Here is a 19,360-nt window from a genome sequence, read left to right on the forward strand (position 1 = left end):
TCATTTGATTTTACCATTCTCGAGTCTTACGCTTTTGCTAAATATTAGTCATTTAAAAGCTGCTAATTTCTATTCAAGCATATACAAGTAGACTTAGCCAGGAAGTTGTCTGAAAATATAAAAACCTGTTTCTTAAGTATAGCAAATTGTGGCAGACTTCTTTCCAGTTGTTACTATAGCAGTGCCATAAAAACAGATTTCATGCTGATAAAGAAAAGGCCGAATTGCTTAACAAATATTTCTGTTCTGTGAAGTGCTGGGAGCGGGACCGCAGAAGACAAATTCGAATAGGGATGGAGGAGTGGTAGATCCTGATCGATTTTCAGAGGGTTGTGTTCATGAGGAGCTAGCTAAATTAAAGGAGGATAAAGCGATGGGGATAGATGGTGTATATCTAAGGGTGCTGAAGGAACTTCTGGTGGCTCCGCTGACTTACCTTTTTAATGCTTCTCTAGAATCAGGAGTGGTACCAGAGGACTGGAGAAGGGAGGATGTGGTCGCTCTACACCAATGTCTCACAAACTTATTCGAGCCAGGGCCCACTAAACGTAGTGTCCCTGGCTCAAGACACCCAGAAGTGCATTGACTTCTGCATATGCACAAAGGCTCTTCAAACAGGCCTTGTGCCAAGATAAGGACCTGTGCTGGAGAGAGAAGGGCTGGCAGAAAGAAGAGGTGTCTGAATCGGGAGGAAAACTGAAAATCTGGAAAATTTAAACAGAAATTTAAATGTAAGATTATTGAACTTTCCTGTCTCTAGACTACATTCTTCTAGGGATTTATTTCTAAAAGAGTTTTAAAATATCCAGAAAATAATATTCCACCGTTACAAAAATTATATTACTTAAATGTCCCGAAAGACAAAGATGAAATGGAAGAACAACCAGGAGACTTGTACCTCACTGGTATGTTGGAATCATCTCAGATTGAGCTACTTTATTAGTAACTTTTGTTTTTCTACAAGATAAAGAAGCTATTCTTCGTCTATTCTATAGGAATGATGATGTTGAATTTCATGGAGGCAAAATCGCAATTTTTCCTGATGTTTCTAATCGCAAGTTAAGCGTAAAATATTCCTGACTTATCGTCAATCAATATTAAATTTGGGAGCAACCTTTCAATTACATTTCCCCTGTAAAAGCTGCATTACATACCAAACTAATAGATATATCTTCTATGAACCTGAACAGTTGCAATTCTTTTTGGAAGGTAAAGCAGCAATGAGAATGCCAGAAGCTCCCGTTGAAACCACCATTCAGGCTGTATAATAGAATTATCCAACAGTCCTATGTGTTTCTCTCAATTGTTTTTCCTTAAAATCCAACTTCCCTTGGAAGTGATTGATTTCTCTCCTTTTGTTTGTGGACTGTAATCATGGTATTGGTTATGTATAATTATGGTTTATTATTCCTATGAGATTATTCAATTTCCTGTCAAGTGCTGTATTTTTAACTTGTTAAAAATAAATAAATATATAATAATAATAAAAAAGAAATACTTTTAAAACCAATAGGAGGATATATGTTTTCACTGAGAGAATAGTTAAGCTCTGGAATGCATTGCCAGAGGTTGTGGTAAGAGCGGATAGCGTAGCTGGCTTTAAGAAAGGTTTGGACAGGTTCCTGGATGAAAAGTCCATAGTCTGTTGTTGACAAAGACAGGGAGGAAGCCACTGCTTGCCCTGGATTGGTAGCATGGAATATTGCTACACCTTGGGTTTTGGCCAGGTACTAGTGACCTGGATTGGCCACCTTGAGAACAGGCTACTGGGCTTGATGGACCATTGGTCTGACCCAGTAAGGCTTATCTTATGTTCTTAGTAAAAATTAATGTTTCTTCAGCCTTCACATGCTAAGGAGAGTCAGGTCCTGTTTTCATAAGCAGCATTTTTATGTTCTTGTTCAATCTATCGTCCTTTCTTGGTTAGATTATTGTAACTATATAAGTTTATCTAAGTCTATCAAAGTTTAACCAAGAATAGCCTGCAGAGGCTCCAGTTTAGAGAGTTGCGCGGGGACAGAAATCCCACCCATCCTCGCCCGTCCCCGCCAGAATCCTCTCCGTCCCCACCAGGAAGGAACAGCATAAACATTCGTGCAAACATACAAAAAAAAAAAAAGAAAGATTTGATTTAAACAATTACCCTTAGTGAAAAGATGTCTTAACTCATTTTAAGTGTGCCATGATCATCTTTTATTCTGGAGAGCAAGTCTTTTGGGATGAATCCTGAATCAATAAAAATATTTTTCAGATGTTTTATTTATCTCTTTATTACATTTCTATACCATCTCAATGACAGACACCGTAGACCTTGTACAGCTTAACAATACATAATTTAAAAACAATCAGTTTGGTGTTCAGCTAGTATTGTCAGCTTTTTTTTATTTTAAATTCTGGCTGCTGTGGATGAATTGAATCCAGACATTCAGTGCTGATTTCTGGACAGTGGCTCTAGCTGAATATCTGAATAGGGTGATCAATGCCAGTGCTGTCTGGATAGCAGTGATATGTAGTCCATCATCTGAATAGACTTAAGACAGCGTTTTGTTGAGGGGGGGGGTTTGCCCTAATTTTATCTGGATGATTATCTGATTAGTGACCCAAATATTGCCGCTAATTGGCCAACTCCAGGAACAGCCCTTGCTCTGCTCACAGAGCACCCAGGGCTACGTGATGGTGATGGCAAGGTGCGTAATAATTTGTTGCCAGCATAACCTGGATAGTGCCGTTGAAAATCACTGACTGGCCCTAAGCAGTGGCCACTTACCCAGTTGGCAGGCGATGCTATCAAATAACTGCTTTTTAATATTGGGCCAAATATGATATAACATTTTGCACGTTAAGGGGCTGATTCTCGTCAGGCCGCCAAAAAGTTAGGCAGTGGTAGGCGTCCTACTGCTGCCTAACTTAATTGTTATAATTAGTGATAAACAACACAGCAATTGACCGTGTCATTTAAAACCAACTAAAAGGTGATTTAAAAAAAAAAGGCCACCGCTAAGCAGCCTCCCTGACTGGCGACTATCTCCTTGGTGGATAGCGGTGCATAGTGACGCCAAAGCCTGGAAAGGGGTGTGGTTAGGGGGCAGCACCAGACTTTGGTGTCACTGTGCTGCTGGCCGTGATTCTGATATGAACCTAGGCGCTGAAAATGTAGGCCTGTGAAATCCTGGCTTACGTTTCCGGTGCCTAGGGTCCCATCAAGCCACGATTCTGGAAGCAGCACCTGTTGACGATTGATACACAGTGAAAATAATTTTTTCTTTAAAGCCTGTTCTGTAAAGCTCTTGAGAGATTGACACTCAGTATGTGAGACTCTCTTGTCTTATTAATCTTTTCCGTTTGGTATCCTGATGAAGATTTGAAACGTGGCACGTCGAGGTCAAAGAATTATAATTAAAGATAAGTTGGGGTTTTTTTTTTTTCAACTTTATTTCATTACAGTACACTGAAAAATATCATCTGTTGTTACGCACTTCCGGAGGATGTGATAGGCCAGAGCACTTTACAGGGGTTCAAGGAAGGTTTGGATAGGTTCCTGGAGGATAAGGGGATTGAGGGGTACAGATAGAACTAGAGGTAGGTTATAGAAGTGGTCCGAAACCACTTCACAGGTCACAGACCTGATGGGCCGCCGCGGGTAGCGGACCACTGGGCGAGATGGACCTCTGGTCTGACCCAGTGGAGGCAACTTCTTATGTTCTTATGTTAACTGGAAAGTACTGCAATGATTGGATGGTGAGGTTTTGGGGAGAATTCGTTCCCCTTTTTCCTCCATGTCTCTGAGCACTACCTTTCTTTGTAAAAATTAAGTATATTAGTTAAAATATTTTCATTTTTTTTATATTAGCGTGTTGTTTATTATTTTTATTTGATTATTTCATGCTTCTTCACTAGAAGGAGGATATATATTTTTCCTCCATTTGTGTTTTTGACGATTGATACATGGCAGGCGCCCGTTTTTGTAAGCACCTGCCATGACAGGCGCTACTTCCAGAATCAACCCCTAAGCGATTTTTATCTGAACGCATGATTGAAACATAACTGTGGAGTTCTGGGTTCCTTGGTGTTGTGACTTGTCTGTGCTAGCCTTTACTCCAGTGTGCTCCGTGTTGGGATCATTCTTTTGCCTGAGATAGTAATCTCACTCTGTTATGGCCAGGCATGAACACACTGGCGTAGTAAGGGGGAGGCGGTCCGCCCCAGGTGCAGTCTTTGTAAAGGTCGCAGGCGCTCTCGTCCTCCTTCCCCCCCCACCCATGCTGCGCGCACCTTCCCCTTTAATTTTTCCCGCGCGAGCAGCATGATGAACTTGCTGCCCAAATTGGCGCTGCCTCTCTTTGATGTAACTTCCGGGCCTCGCGCTTAGGAAGTGATGTCAGAGGGATAGATGACATGATGCGGTCAGCAAGCTCATGCTGTTGCTTTCACCTGAAAAATTATAAAGGTACGGGGGATGGGAAGGGGCGCACGTGCGGCAGCGGGGGTGATGGTGGAGAAGAGGGTGGGAGAGGGGCACCATTACCCCAGGCACCACATACCCTCGCCATGCCACTGGATGAACGTATAGTCAGTCTGACAAGAGCAATCGCATAATATCAGAGCCTCGGTGCTAGTTGGTACAAGGAACATCTCTCTAACTGTTGCCTTGGGCAGTAAGCATTCAATTATTCTATAAAGCATAAAAAATGAAACTGTTATATTTAAGAACATAAACATTGCCATACTGGATCAGACTGAAAGTCCATCAAGCCCAATATCTCATTTCTAACAGTAGCCAAATCAGGTCACAAGTACCTGGCAAAATTCCCAAAAATTTAAAATGGATTTTATGCTGCTTATTTCAGGAATGAGCAGTGGATTTTCCCGTTCATCTTCATAATGGCTTATTGACTTTTCATGTACAAACTTATCCAAACCTTTTTTTTTTTTTTTAAATCCTGCTAAGCTTTACCTTCATTGTGATTTTCTGTTCAGCTGTTATACTTGTTTCTCCTTATTTAAAACAACAGACACCCAGCTAAAATTCCTTTGTGCAGCACCTCTGGAGCTATTCTCACTCCTTTAGTGAGAGATGGCTTATGGTTAGGTACTTATAGTATCAGCATTGCTGTATGGTATTCAGTCTAGCTGGTCGTAAATTTCAATGTCACGCTTTGCAGAAGGCTTGATGATCGGAAGTAAAAGCATTACCTCATACCTGGCTTTTATCCAGATCTGCCTTAGAGGCATCAGTGTAATGGACTACTGACCAAATGACTCCTGCAATCTTTATTTTTGTTTTAATTTAGAAATAGTCTTTAAGAAAAATCAATAATCTCCAGGCGTCATCATTTATAGCAGTTAAAGGCAATCATTACTGGCATGCAGAATACACTTGAATGAATCTGTAATACACAGTGTAAACTTGCTACCATTTCACTGGCAGAACATTCATTTTTAAAATTTTATCCCTTTGTAGCGTGGGTGCATGGAGACCCTAGGAAAGTGGCTTATCCGACAGACAGCTATGGGAAGTTCTGTGGCCAGATGGGTACACCCAATGAGTAAGTACTGCAGGTAGTGGCAAATGGATTGGATGTCACTGTAAATCCAGTTTGTTTGGGGGTTTTTTTTTTTTGTTCTTGCTGGTAATGAATGTATTTTGGTATTATCTACAACAACTTTGCTGTCAATTGTACCATTTCCAGCAGTACAATTTCCCATGCCATGAGAAAAGTGAAACTTCTGGGTCACAACTTTATAGCAGGCATGTCCTTGTATTCTGTTTTCATATAGCTTGCTGCCTCAGTCCAGGACACTCTCAGCAGACATGTGCTATATTCGATGGAAAGTTAAATATTAGCACATCAACGCACACACAGGAAGTTCTTATAATTTTCTGAAATATACTTTATTAAATAAATGTAGTAGATGTGCTCGCAGTTGGTAGATTTTTGAATATTGCAGCTGGAGGTGAAGATTTGAAGATCAGAATCTTTGTGGCAAGAGGTGAGAGAATAGTTAGACAGTAAGATATTCCAAGTTCCAGAGAAAATGCTGAATTGTTCATGCGTGTGATCAGATAGCTTCAGGTAGAAAGACTGGCCTTTGTTCAGAGGAGTCTCATGTGTTTCAAATGGAATCAGGAGTGTGACTGACTCTGAGACAAAGGATTCTGAAGGAGTACCCATTAGACTAGGGGAGAGAAGAGACCAATAGGAACAGAGCTTGGCATCAGGAACAGAGAGAGGTCTTACCTTTGCAGACCCATCAGGGCAAAGGTTGTAGAGGTGACCAGGAAATAGCAGCAGTTAGATAAATGAGTCAAGCTTAGATGAGAGAAAAAGGGACGAGGTCTTATATGAGAGACCACTAGAAACAAAGCTTAAACACGTAAGCAGGGAGTGGCTGCAAGTATGTATGAGACTACATTTCTCACAATGCTTTGCTCATACATCATGGCAGGAAATTACTGCATCATTAAAGTTCTATGGAGTGAAAATAACATTATGATGATAACATGATGAGAAAAAAAAGTCAAATTTCACCAGAAAATAACAAGCTTTTATTAATCATGACAGGGGTTGCCATTCAGCATATAACCAACAATTGGAAGAATTATAATAACCTAAATTATACATTTTGGTGGAATACAATATGTCATATATTTAAAATGGAAAGAGCAATAGCAATACAAAGAGGGACATATACTAAATTTATAAAAATATGGGGGCCATTGACAAAATATTGCAATGAATAAATAGTAGGATTTCTCTTCTTCTTTTCAATATCTTCTTTGTGACACACATGAAGGGGAGGGTAGTGAAAATAATTTTTACACAATATGATATAATATGATATACAATATGTAATGTATGATTGGAAAGTACTAGAAGGGTGGGGGGAGGGAGAGGGGATAAAAATATATTTAAAATATGATGTATTAGATATAAAAGTGACATTGTGTATTCATCAATTGTATTTTAATATTTTGTACACTTTATGTAAAATTTGAAAATGAATAAAAATTAAAAAAAAAAAAAAAACCACAATGCTTTGCTCATACATCATGGCAGGAAATTACTGCATCATTAAAGTTCTATGGAGTGAAAATAACATTAAACACATCTTAGTTTTGTCATAAACTAGCATGCAGCTGCTGGCCCTTTGACACTGCAGTAAGAATTCAGACCAGTACTTCCCAAACCAGTCAAGGTGGGCCCTGCCATTTGGGTTTTCATAGGCAGGAGAGACAAGAGAAGCAGTGCCTGCAAATATCTGTCATGAATACTCATATTGGATATACTGAAAATCTGAATGGCTGGGGGGTCCTCCTCAGGACAGAGTTGAGAACTCCTGTTAAGAGACTATTTTTTTATTTCAGTAATATGAACCTTAGCTCTTTTGCAGACTATGCTGGTGTAGTGGCTGTCCAAAAGCCAGGAAATCTGGCAGTGAGAAGAGACAAACTGGAGAATAGAAAAGTATTTAATTTGCAGATAAAAGCAGCTACTTGATATATGTAATTAAATGGTTGCTGGAATCTTATTTATAATATGCAGTGTCAGCAAACCCGTGAAATTAGAAACAAGGACTGCAAGTTCATGGATCCTTGGCCACCACCGTTTTGTGTGATATGGGAAGTGTGTGTATTCTACTGTATAATGATATGTCTTTGGTGTAGGAGTAGTTGTACATGGAGGGTGGATTTAAGCCTCTTCTGTGTCATACTGTTAAACCAGTGTCTCTCAAACTGTGTGCCCCGAAGAGATTCCGGGTGTGCCAAGAGAGATTCCTATTTCTCAAATCTATGAAAACATTACTATTTCAACAATATTTGGACCTCCAATCTAGGTTATCAAAATAGTCCCTGTTCATCAGTGTTCTTTTTTTAGTTTGGTTTATGTTTTAATTTGAGTTTTTCTTTTCTTAGTATCACATTTTTGTTAACCGAGTCGAACTCCTTTAAGGTGATGACCCGGTATACAAATCTAAGTTTTAGATTAGATTAAATGACTTTATTTTTAAAAATTCCCTTCATAAGTATTTAAGGTGATGACCCGGTATACAAATGTAACCCCCTCTTCTACAAAGCTGCGTGGTATCGGCCCAGAAGCCCTTTAAATCTCTATGAGCTGTGGGGCTGTTTTTCCGCACAGCAGCTGATAGTGCGGCTTTGTAGAAGAGGGGCAAGTTTTAGATTAGATTAGATTACTTTATTTTTTTAAATTCCCTTCAGAAGTATACACTAGAATAAATAATATGTACATCACATATGGAAGAGTCTGTCATTGTTATGAGCGTCTGTGTGCATAAAGATACAATTGCCTAGACAAGCATCATTCTTTGACATGACTGGACCTTGAAAATTAACGGCAAGTAATTTTATTTGCTATGCAGTATTTATCGTAACTTGAGCAACAAAGCAATCAAGCCTTGGTTACCGTTTGGATCTTTCTTAACTTTGCGAACTTGGATTTTCAGCTCTGACAGAAATTAAATCGGGGAAAAAAAGAGAACGACTGCAGATGGTGAATGATGAAATGCGTGTTTGCTTGACGACTATCAAGCTGCTTTTTGAGTTAATTTGCACTCAAAAACAAGCACATCCATCAAATTAATTAGCAATTCTATTATATCTACTTTAGTTTCACAGTCGTTGCAATTACCCATACATAACCTAAAGAAATTTAAATACGTAACTCTCAAATTAATTTTTTGTTGGTTTTGCAATTTTATAATTTCAATTACAATGTGCCATGAAAAACCATTGCTCTGTTTAGTGTGCTGGAGCTAAAAAAGTTTGAGACACACTGTGTTAAACAATAAAAGCTGGTTTTATTGCAAAATTCAGAATTGATCTTTACTATCAATAAGCTTCTAAAGCATGGCCTCCTGTGTGCTGTGTAGAAGCTTCAGAATGTTAAGAGAGAGAGGATGTGATAGAGAACTACACAATTCTGAGTGGTGTAGAACAGGTAAAAGTGAATCTTTTTTTTTTTTTTTTAAATTCTTTCAAAAGTACCAGGACTAGGGGACACTCAATGGTAATACTTTTAAAATAAATAGGAGGAAATATTTTTTCACTAAACAAAGATTTAAGCTCTGGAACTTGTTATTAGAAGATGTGGTAACAGCGGTTATGTTAGTGTGTCTGGGTTTTTTAAAAAAAGGCTTGGACAAGTTCTTGGAAGAAAAGTCCGTAGCCTGCTGAGAAAGACATGGGGGAAGCCACTGCTTGCCCTGGGATCGGTAGCATGGGATTTTGTTACTGGTTAGGATTCAGCTAGGTACCGTATTTTCACGCATATAACGCGCGCGTTATACGCGTTTTTACCTACCGCGCATACCCCTCGCGCGTTATACAAAAGTTTTTGTACATAGTTCCCACCCCGCCCGACACCCGATTCACCCCCCCCAGCAGGACCGCTCGCACCCCCACCCCGAACGACCGCTCGCACGCGCTCTCACCCGCACCCGCATCCACGATCGGAGCAAGAGGGAGCCCAAACCCTCCTGGCCACGGCGACCCCCTACCCCCACCCCGCACTACATTACGGGCAGGAGGGATCCCAGGCCCTCCTGCCCTCGACGCAAACCCCCCCTCCCTCCAACGACCGCCCCCCCCCAAGAACCTCCGACTGCCCCCCCAGCCGACCCGCGACCCCCCTGGCCGACCCCCACGACCCCCCCACCCCCCTTCCCCGTACCTTTGGTAGTTGGCCGGACAGACGGGAGCCAAACCCGCCTGTCCGGCAGGCAGCCAACGACGGAATGAGGCCGGATTGGCCCATCCGTCCCAAAGCTCTGCCTACTGGTGGGGCCTAAGGCGCGTGGGCCAATCAGAATAGGCCCTGGAGCCTTAGGTCCCACCTGGGGGCGCGGCCTGAGGCACATGGGCCCAACCCGACCATGTGCCTCAGGCCGCGCCCCCAGTGGGACCTAAGAGAGTCGGGGCAGTGCACGGAAAGTCAGGGAGGGTGAACGGAGAGTCAGGGCAGTGCACGGAAAGTCAGGGAGGGTGAACGGATAGTCGGGACAGCGCACGGAGAGTCGGGGAGGGCGAAAGGAGAGTCGGGGTGGCCAGAGGAGAGTCGGGGCGGGCGAAAGGACAGTCGGGCTGCATGCGCGTTATACGCGTGAGCGCGGTATACAAAAGTTTTTGTACATAAAATCGTGGTTTCTGCACGCTATACACGGGTGCGCGTTATTTGCGTGAAAATACGGTACTTGTGATCTGGATTGGCCACTGTGGAAACAGGATACTGGGCTCAGTGGTGTAGTAAAGGAGGGGATGCCATCTTGGTAGGGGTGCCTGCACCTCTGCCTCCCCCCCCACGTGCCCTCCCTTCCCCTCACTCCAGATTCTTGAAGTTTCCATCCAAGCCCCCTCCAGCCCATTTTAAACTGAACTGACATACAGGACAGACCTTACAAGTCTGCTCACGACTGCCCTTAGATCAGGGTTGTCAAAGTCCCTCCTCAAGGGCTGCAATCCAGTTGGGTGTTCAGAATTTCCCCAATGAATATGCATGAGATCTATTTGCATGCACTGCTTTCAATACATATTAATTGGGGAAATCCTGAAAACCCTACTGGATTGCGGCCCTCGAGGAGGGACTTTGAAACCCCTGCCTTAGATCTTCCCAACCGGGGTTGCCATCTAAGCAGCACTCGACACATCAAACGCACATACAACCATTTAAACTTTTGGTGTTTTATATCCTTCATTTTAAATTTCAATTTGTGTTCATCTCATGCATTTTTGAATTATGTCAGCGTTTTTGTCTCCACTAGAGAATGACATGGTGATTGTTACACATGGCTAGCCGCGGGTAACCCACCGATACGGGGAGAGAAAAAAATGGTCACCGCGAGTACAGGGAGAAAGCCATATACTGCCCCATGGAGCAGTGAATGGCCTTTGTTCCCGGGGTTAATTATTTTTGCACGCGTTCCCTCATTTATCACCCCTCGTGATCGTGCGGTCCAGCAGCCCTCTCCTTCTTTCATCCCAATCGTTCCGGTCCGGGTATCTCCCTCCCTTCCCCTCACCTTTGCTGGCGATTTTCATTGTCTCCGAGTGGCATGAGCCTTTAAACAAGTCCCATGCAGCTGCCGCGACTTGAGAAAAAGGCTCAGGCCACTTGGAGACAATGAAAATCGCCAGCAAAGGGGAAGGGAGGGTGAAGCCCGGACCGTGGTGATTGGGAGGAAGGGGGCTGCTGGACCAAGCAAAGGGCACTGAAGGGAAATGGGGGGAGGGGTGAGAGGAACAGATGCTTAAGGGAAGTGGGGAGAAGACACTGAAGGAAAGTGGGTTGGAGAGAGTGAAAGGAAGTGGGAGAAGAAGGGGAAGTGTAAAGAACAGATGCTGAAGGGAAATGGGGAGGGGAGAGTGGGGAGAAGACACTGATTGAAAGTGGGGAGGAGGGGAACACATAATGGATTGAAGGAGGGAATAAAGGAAAAAGGGCACATGCTGGATTGGGGAGACAGATACCAGATCTGAGGGGAGGAAAGGAGGAGAGAGATGCTAGAAACCACCTGGGGGAGGGAAGGAAAGATAGAAGGGAAGAAGACAGAGATGTCGGACTATGGGAGGAGCAGAGGGAAGAAGATGGGTGCCAGACCAGTGGGGGATGGGGAAAGGGAGAGATGGAAATGAGTGGCACAGTAATAGAGCAGATGCCATATGGAAGAAGCAGAGAGAAGGCAGACAGTGGATGGAAGGAATAGAATGACGAGAAGATGAGGAAAGCAGAAAACAGAAAAAGGTAGAAAAAAAATTATATTTTTTTTCTTCTTTTTTTTGCTTTAGGATAAAGTAGTTGTGTTGATAAACATTTATAAACAAAGCCCTGCCAGCTGTAGATCTTTCGGCAGCCAGAACTTTGATTTATAAAATGACAATTGTACAGAATATTGTTTCTTTTTATACTTTAATAAAATAAGTTCAGTATAAAACTATTTGAGGCTTGCACGGATGGGTTCAGATGGTTTGCGGGGATCGAGCTCATGGGGACTGGGACATATTTTTCCCCCCATGTCATTCTCTAGTCTCCACCACCTCCCTTGGGGAGGGCCTTCAGCTTTCTGACATCACACTTAAGTCTACTATCTCACAATCTCAGTTCATGTCCTGTAGTTTTACCATATTCTTTTCCCTTAAGCATCAAAGCTCAAGAAATTCAAGGATATGTAAATACTATTGGTAAACTGCTGAAAGCATGACTTCTACAACTGAATGTGGTTCAGCTGAGCACTAGAGCTACAGCAACTTCCATTTCCAGCTTCTCCTTTCTGAGAATGTTCACTTGATTGTCTGCTGCCCCCTTATGGACACTGTACAAAAATGGAATTCAAAATAGACCTGCGCCTTGTGAATATGCAAATAGACACGATCATGTTGTTTGCACAGGTATGTAGTACTAAGTCAGCAAAAAAAAAAAAAAAAAAAGATGTAGGTGATGGTCATAGCTCTTACAAACTAGTGTGTATGCAATTTGTTGACTTGAATTTACAGAGAGCCACAAACAACTGCTGATTAAAATGCAAACATTCTGAAAACTGCCACAGTAGAAACTGTAGAAAGAGGCCTTTCCAGTGCCCTCCTGGAGTTCTTTATAGAATAAAAGAAATGGGGTAAGCCCAGCCATCCAGAAATCAAGAAACACTTTCCATAAAGTGATATTGTGCTTCTTTTAGACTAGAGGAGTCTAGAAATGATTGGTTGAATTTTATATAGCTTTAGTTATAGCACTGTTTGGTTATTAAATTTGAGATGGATGGAGGTGATTGGGGTCAGTATTCAGTTATCTGGCTAGCAGTATGACTAATGCTACTAATCAGATAACTCAAGGGACTGCCTTCAGGGACTGCCTGACATTAGTTCTGGATTGTGCTGGGGTGGTCATAAGAACTTAAGCATTGCCTCTGCTCAGTCAGACTAGGGGTCCATCGTGCCCAGCAGTCCGCTCCCGTGACAGCCCCCCAGGTCCATGACCTGTAAGTTCTCCACCACCTAAATTGTTTATACCCTAATCCTGAAGTACCCTGTATGGTAACCCTCTATCTATACCCTGTAATCCCTTTCTCCTTCAGGAAGTCATCCAATCCCTTTTTGAAACCCAATATTGTACTCTGTCCTATCACCTCTCCTGGAAGCGCATTCCAGGTGTCCACCACCTTCTGAGTGAAGAAGAACATCCTAGCATTCGTCTTGAATCTGTCTCCTTTCAGTTTTTCTGAATGCCCTCTTGTTTTTGATGTCCCCGCTAGCATAAAGAATCTGTCCCTCTCCACCTTCTCTATGCCTTTCATGATTTTATAAGTCTCTATCATTTCCCCTCTAAGTCTCCGCTTTTCCAGGGTAAAGAGCCCCAGCTTCTCTAGCCTTTCAGTATATGAAAGGTTTTCCATGCCCTTAATCATCTTTGTTGCTCTTCTCTGGACCCTCTCGAGTATCGCCATATCCTTCTTAAGGTGCGGCGACCAGTATTGGATGCAGTACTCCAGATGCGAGCGCACCATCACTTGATACAGTGGCAGGATAACTTCCTTCGTTCTGGTAGTGATACCTTTTTTGATAATGCCCAACATTCTGTTCGCCTTTGAGGCCGCTATTGTGCCGCTGGTTTCATCGTTGTATCCACCAATACCTCCAAGTCTTTTTCTAGGTTGCCTTCCCCCAGTACCCTCCCTCCCATCGTATAGCTATACGTCGGGTTCCCTTTCCCTATGTGCAAGACTTTATATTTCTGTACATTGAAGCTCATCTGCCATCTTTTTGCCCACTCACCCAGCTTGTTCAGGTCACTTTGTAGATATTTGCATTCCTCAACAGTTCTGACCCTACTGGAGAGTTTTGTGTCGTCCGCGAATTTTATAACTTCGCACTTCGTCCCTGTTTCCAGGTCATTAATGAATATATTGAACAGCAACGGTCCCAGCACTGACCCCTGTGGGACACCACTCGTGACCCCTTTCCAGTCAGAGTAGTGTCCCTTTACTCCTACCCTCTGCTTTCTGTCCGCCAGCCAATTTTTGACCATCTGTGCATGTCCCCTTCCATCTCGTGGCTCCACAGCTTCTTTAGCAGGCACTCGTGGGGTACCTTGTCGAAGTCTTTTTGGAAATCCAGATATACGATGTCTATAGGGTCACCTTTGTCCAGTTGTTCGCTTATCCCCTCAAAGAAATGCAGTAGGTTTGTTTGGCATGATCTTCCTTTACAGAAACCATGCTGGCTTGTTCTCAACAGATTATTTTTTCCTATGTGCTCACTATGTGATACTTTCCTTGATCAATGATTCGGCCATCTTCCCCGGAACTGAGGTTAAGCTCACTGGTCTGTAGTTCCCTGGGTCGCCTCTCGATCCTTTTTTGAAGATAGGTATAACATTTGCTATCCTCCAGTCCTCCGGGATTACCCCTGTTCTCAAGGATAGATTACAAATCTGCTGCAGTAACTCCGTTGTTTCATGTCTGAGCTCTATCAATATTCTCGGGTGGATTCTGTCTGGGCCCGGAGATTTGTCAGTTTTTAATCTATCTATTTGCTTGAGCACATCTTCGAGACTTACCTCCCATGTATGATAATTTTCCCTCTTGACCGCCCTTGAAGATTTTTCCCGGTTCAGGCACGTTGGATGTGTCTTCTCTTGTAAAGACCGATGAGAAGAATGTGTTTAGTCTGTCAGCCACCTCTTTTTTTCCTCCTTCACCACTCCCTTCCTGTCTCCCTCATCCAAAGGTCCCACCTCCTCCCTCGCCGGCTGCTTTCCTTTCACATATCGGAAGAATGGTTTAAAATTTCGTGCTTCCTTGGCTAGTCTCTCTTCGTATTCTTTCTTTTGCTTTTTTGACCACTCGGTGACATTCTTTTTGTTGCTGGTTGAGGGGTGGTAGATTCAAAGGCAATGTTAGGAAATTCTACTTTACGGAGAGGGTGGTGGATGCCTGGAATGTGCTCCCGAGAGAGGTGGTGGAGAGTAAAACTGTGACTGAATTCAAAGAAGCGTGGGGATGAACACAGAGGATCTAGAATCAGAAAATAATATTAAAAATTGAACTAAGGCCAGTACTGGGCAGACTTGCACGGTCTGTGTCTGTATATGGCCATTTGGTGGAGGATGGGCTAGGGAAGGCTTCAATGGCTGGGAGGGTGTAGATGGGCTGGAGTAGATTTTAACAGAGATTTCGGCAGTTGGAACCCAAGCACAGTACCGGGTAGAGCTTTGGATTCTTGCCCAGAAATAGCTAAGAAGAAAAAATTAAAAAATTTCAATTGAATCAGGTTTGGCAGACTGGATGGACCATTCGGGTCTTTATCTGCAGTCATCTACTATGTTACTATGTTATTATGCTTCCTGTGCTCCTCCAATTTTCATCAATTTTGTCTTTTTCCACTTCCGAAATGATTTTTTCTTGTCTCCTATCACTTCCTTTACTTCATTGGTTAACCATGCTGGGTTTTTTGTATGATTCTTCTTGCATCCTTTCCTAAATCTGGGTATATACAGGTTTTGCACATCGTTTACCGTGTCTTTGAATAAAGACTAGTCTTGCTCCACAGTTTGTGCTTTCTTGGTGCTGTTTCTGAGTTTCTTCCTATAAAGATATACAGTGACACTAGCCATTTAGTTTTAATATAATAATTTGGATTTAATAAATAGCAAGGCTCATCTAAGTATTTCAAACTGTGTGCCACAGCGAGATGCTGGCAAGGAGGAGAGGTTGAAGCACTGGCTGACTGCTTACAGGATGTGTCTCTCGCGGCAAGAGGCACGTCCTGTAGTCAGTCTGTGCCGGAGCATCTCCTCCTTCAGCACCCCCCCCCCCCTTTCTAGCATAGTGGTAATAGGCTCAGGGCTGCAGCTGCAGTGCCTATGTGCATATGCGGACATCATGTGATGACATCACACATGCATGTGACATCATCACTCGACGTCCGCGCATTTCATGATGTCCTGCAGCCCCGAGTTTAGTTTGCCATGACTATAAAAGGTTTGTGGGACACTGATCTAAGTAATAGCTAAATTTGCCTTATAGTTCTCCCACATCATCAGCCTGTGGCTTCCTGACAGCTCCCAACAAGGAGAAGTTAGAAAGAACAGTACGTTGGGAATAGAGGCAAAGTTTGAAGGGAGCGGTGTGGTGGCAAACTACTTCTCCAGGTTCTTGGTGTCTGAGTCATTAGTTTTACTCTTATAAACTCATTTTAACCATTGATTCATGCTTTTCTCCTACCCTCCATATATATCGCTGGCCATTGCTCTCATAAATATGAACCTACACATACTAAATAACACAGTATCATAACCCTCCTAAATGTAACTGGGCTGTGATTTAGAATGGTTCTGTTTTATTATTATCCAACACTTTGAGTGTCTAGTAAAGTCCGAAATTAAGTCTAATTAACAACAACAAAAAACTTACAATGAGTCATGTTCTCCTAAATTACATTTGGAAATGCAGAATCTGCCTAAATATATGTATTGAATATGCATGGTAATGTAACTTTTTTTTCTCATTTTGTGACAGGAACAGGACCATTTTGTTTTATTTTAATATTCTGAAATGTGCCAGCCCAATTGTGCTAATAAACCTTCAGTGCCCTACAACACAGGTAAGAGAAAAACTGTCTCTGATACCTCCTGGAAAATGCCAGTTTTCTGTTTGAGTATTTTCTGGATTCTGTTATCCATATTTTGTACTAAATTAAAAAACAAAAGTTATAAAAAGATGAGATATTTTGAAAAATTCTGCAAAATATAGTGTGGTTCTAGGTTGGTTATATCCTGAGTAGTCCATCCAGTCTGCCCAACCATACATTCTCCATAAATTAATTTAGTTTAAATGGTTCTTTTTCTTAGATATTTCTGGGCCAGAAACCCAGAGCCCTGCCCAGTAGTGTGCTTAGGTTCCATTTACTGGAGTCTTCATCAAAGCTCACTGCAGCCCATCTTAACCAACCCAGCCATTGAAATCCTCCCCAGCCCGTCTCCAACTGAATGTCCATATACGGGACACATGCTGTGCAAGCCTGCCCAATACTGGCCTTAGTTCTTCCTTCAATGTATACCCATTATTTTCTGATTAGAGATCCTCTGTGTTTATCCCACGCTTGTTTGAACTCTGTCACTGTTTTCTTCTCCACTACCTCCCTCAGGAGCGCATTCCACGCATTGATAACCCACTCTGTAAAGAAGAATTTGCTAACATTACTCTTGAATCTACCTCAACCTCAAATTATGCCCTCTGGTTTTACCATTTTCCTTTCTTTGGAATAGATTTTGTTCTACGTTAATACCTTTGAAGTATTTGAACGTGTGAATCACATCTCCCCTGTCCATCCTTCTAGGGTATACATATTTAGGGCTTCCAGTCTTTCCTCATACATCTTCTGGCACAAACCTCCTACCATTTTCGTCGTCTTCCTCTGGACAACTTCAGCTTTTTATATCCTTTGCCAGATACAGTCTCCAAAATTGAACACAATACTCCAAGTGGAACCTCACCATCAACCCATACAGGGGCATCAATACCTTCTTTCTTCTACTGGTCACGCCTCTCTCTATACAGCCTAGCATATATGTGGTACATACATTTACCCACCAAAAAGTGTAATTAATCAGGTCATGGTTCTTCCAATTAATACAATAATTTCATACAATGAAAGCAGTGCATGCAAATAGATCTCATGCATATTCATTGGGGAAATCCTGAAAACCCTACTGGATTGTGGCTCTCGAGGAGGGACTTTGAGACCCCTGATCTAGAGGATGTGGTAACAACAGTTAACATAGTTGTATTTAAAAAAGGTTTGGAAAAGTTCCTGGAAGAAAAGTCTGCTATTGAGACAGACATGGGGGAAGCCAATGCTTGCCTTGGGATTAATAGTATGGAAAGTTGCTATTATTTGGGTTTCTGCCAAGTACTTGTGATCTGGATTGGCTGCTGTTGAATGAGCCTTTGGTCTTTTCCGATATGATTCTTATGTTGTAGCCACCCATCAGTATAATAAGTTTTAATAAAGATAAATATAACATTTGCTAGTCTTGAAATACTGGGTGTAGCTGTAATGCATGCCAGTATTTCACTGTGATGTGTTGTACTTTGAACACACACTATGAAGGAAAATCAGAGGCACAGGGGGAGAGGACCCAGGATGAAAGGAACAGTGGACTTGTGGAGGTGGACAGAAACAAAAAACAAGAGTATTAGAAATCAGGGAGAAGGAAAACAAACATGGAATTAGGAGGAGGAGAGGACCTGGAAGAGTGTGCAGAGTTGACTCAGGGGTGTCTGATGCTCTAGGTGAAGCTTCAGCCATTCACCCTCCCCCCCCCCCCCAAAAAAAAAAAAAAAATCCAGAATCTTCCCATTCCTTCCCTACCCTTCCCAAGGTAGCTAGCATCCTTCTTGCTTCTCCCCATTATTCAGCATCTCTTCTCCCCTTTTTTGTCCTCTTCCTTAGGAACCAACTTTTTCAACATGTCAAATGGAAATTACTCCTCCCTGGACACAGTCAAGGAGTCTAAATGGAAATTACTCCTCCCTGGACACAGTCAAGGAGTCTACTCAATATTGAAGATTCTCAAGCATCTACAAAGCTGGCTCCATGCCCTCTTCCCTGCCACTGTTGCTCTGCCTCTTCCTGGACCCAAGATGATTTTGAAAGCAGACTCGGCAAGAATGTTGGACCTTGAAATGCAGTACTGTGCTCAAGTGCTGCTGTGTCCGGGCCCCTTCTCCTATGATAGGAGTACTTTAAGGGGGAAGTGGGACATGTCAGTGCTTGCATGCAGGTCTGCATTTAAAGGTTCTGTGCTAGTGCTGAATCTGTTTGTAATATCAGCCTGGGTTCAGGAAGACTTAGGGCAGTAGCAGTGAGGGCAGGAAAGAAGGGAGAGATGCTGGACATGGGATGCAAAGTTAGGGAATGGAAAAGGATATGTTGCTCTCCTTCTGCACTGCCATTCTATCTTGTAGCTAGGCTGATCCTGATAGTGTGAAGGGTGGGGATGAGGGAAATGAAGAGAGAACTTAAGCTGAAGAGCTATGGACAGAAAACTGGGTATTAAGTAGAGATAGATAGAAAAAGAACTTGTGATGAGTGGGAGATGGAGGGCTGGGGATAAAGGTCCTAATGATAGGGAAGGAGGCTGGAAAGGGAAAAAGGACATGAAGAGAAGGACTGAGGATGGGTGATATAAGAGGAGGAGGGTGGGGTTGGATCTCTGAATTGCAAAGTTGAAGGAAGGAATGTAGGAAGATTATTATCTTCCTGCATTCCTTCCTTCAACTTTGCAATTAGGAGAGGAGAGAGCATTTTGATTGTGAGCCCACTAGGGACAGAGAATATAATATGTAA

General features: G+C 42.6%; 1 protein-coding gene across 6 annotated transcripts in view; it reads left to right on the forward strand.

The window, feature by feature from the left end:
* SLC44A5 (solute carrier family 44 member 5) overlaps positions 1–19,360 on the forward strand; it is a 163,336-nt gene that overhangs the window by 44,453 nt on the left and 99,523 nt on the right. For 4 of the 6 annotated variants that reach the window (XM_033916755.1, XM_033916756.1, XM_033916754.1 and 1 more), the window contains exons 4-5: positions 5,462–5,546; positions 16,528–16,612. In XM_033916755.1, the coding sequence (XP_033772646.1) occupies positions 5,462–5,546; positions 16,528–16,612 (170 nt within the window). Of the gene's footprint in view, positions 1–455; positions 732–5,461; positions 5,547–16,527; positions 16,613–19,360 lie in introns of all 6 variants that reach the window. The other 2 variants (XM_033916758.1, XM_033916759.1) reach the window with 1 other exon arrangement.

Source organism: Geotrypetes seraphini, chromosome 12, assembly GCF_902459505.1.
Source record: "Geotrypetes seraphini chromosome 12, aGeoSer1.1, whole genome shotgun sequence".
Taxonomy (NCBI): Eukaryota; Metazoa; Chordata; class Amphibia; order Gymnophiona; family Dermophiidae; genus Geotrypetes; species Geotrypetes seraphini.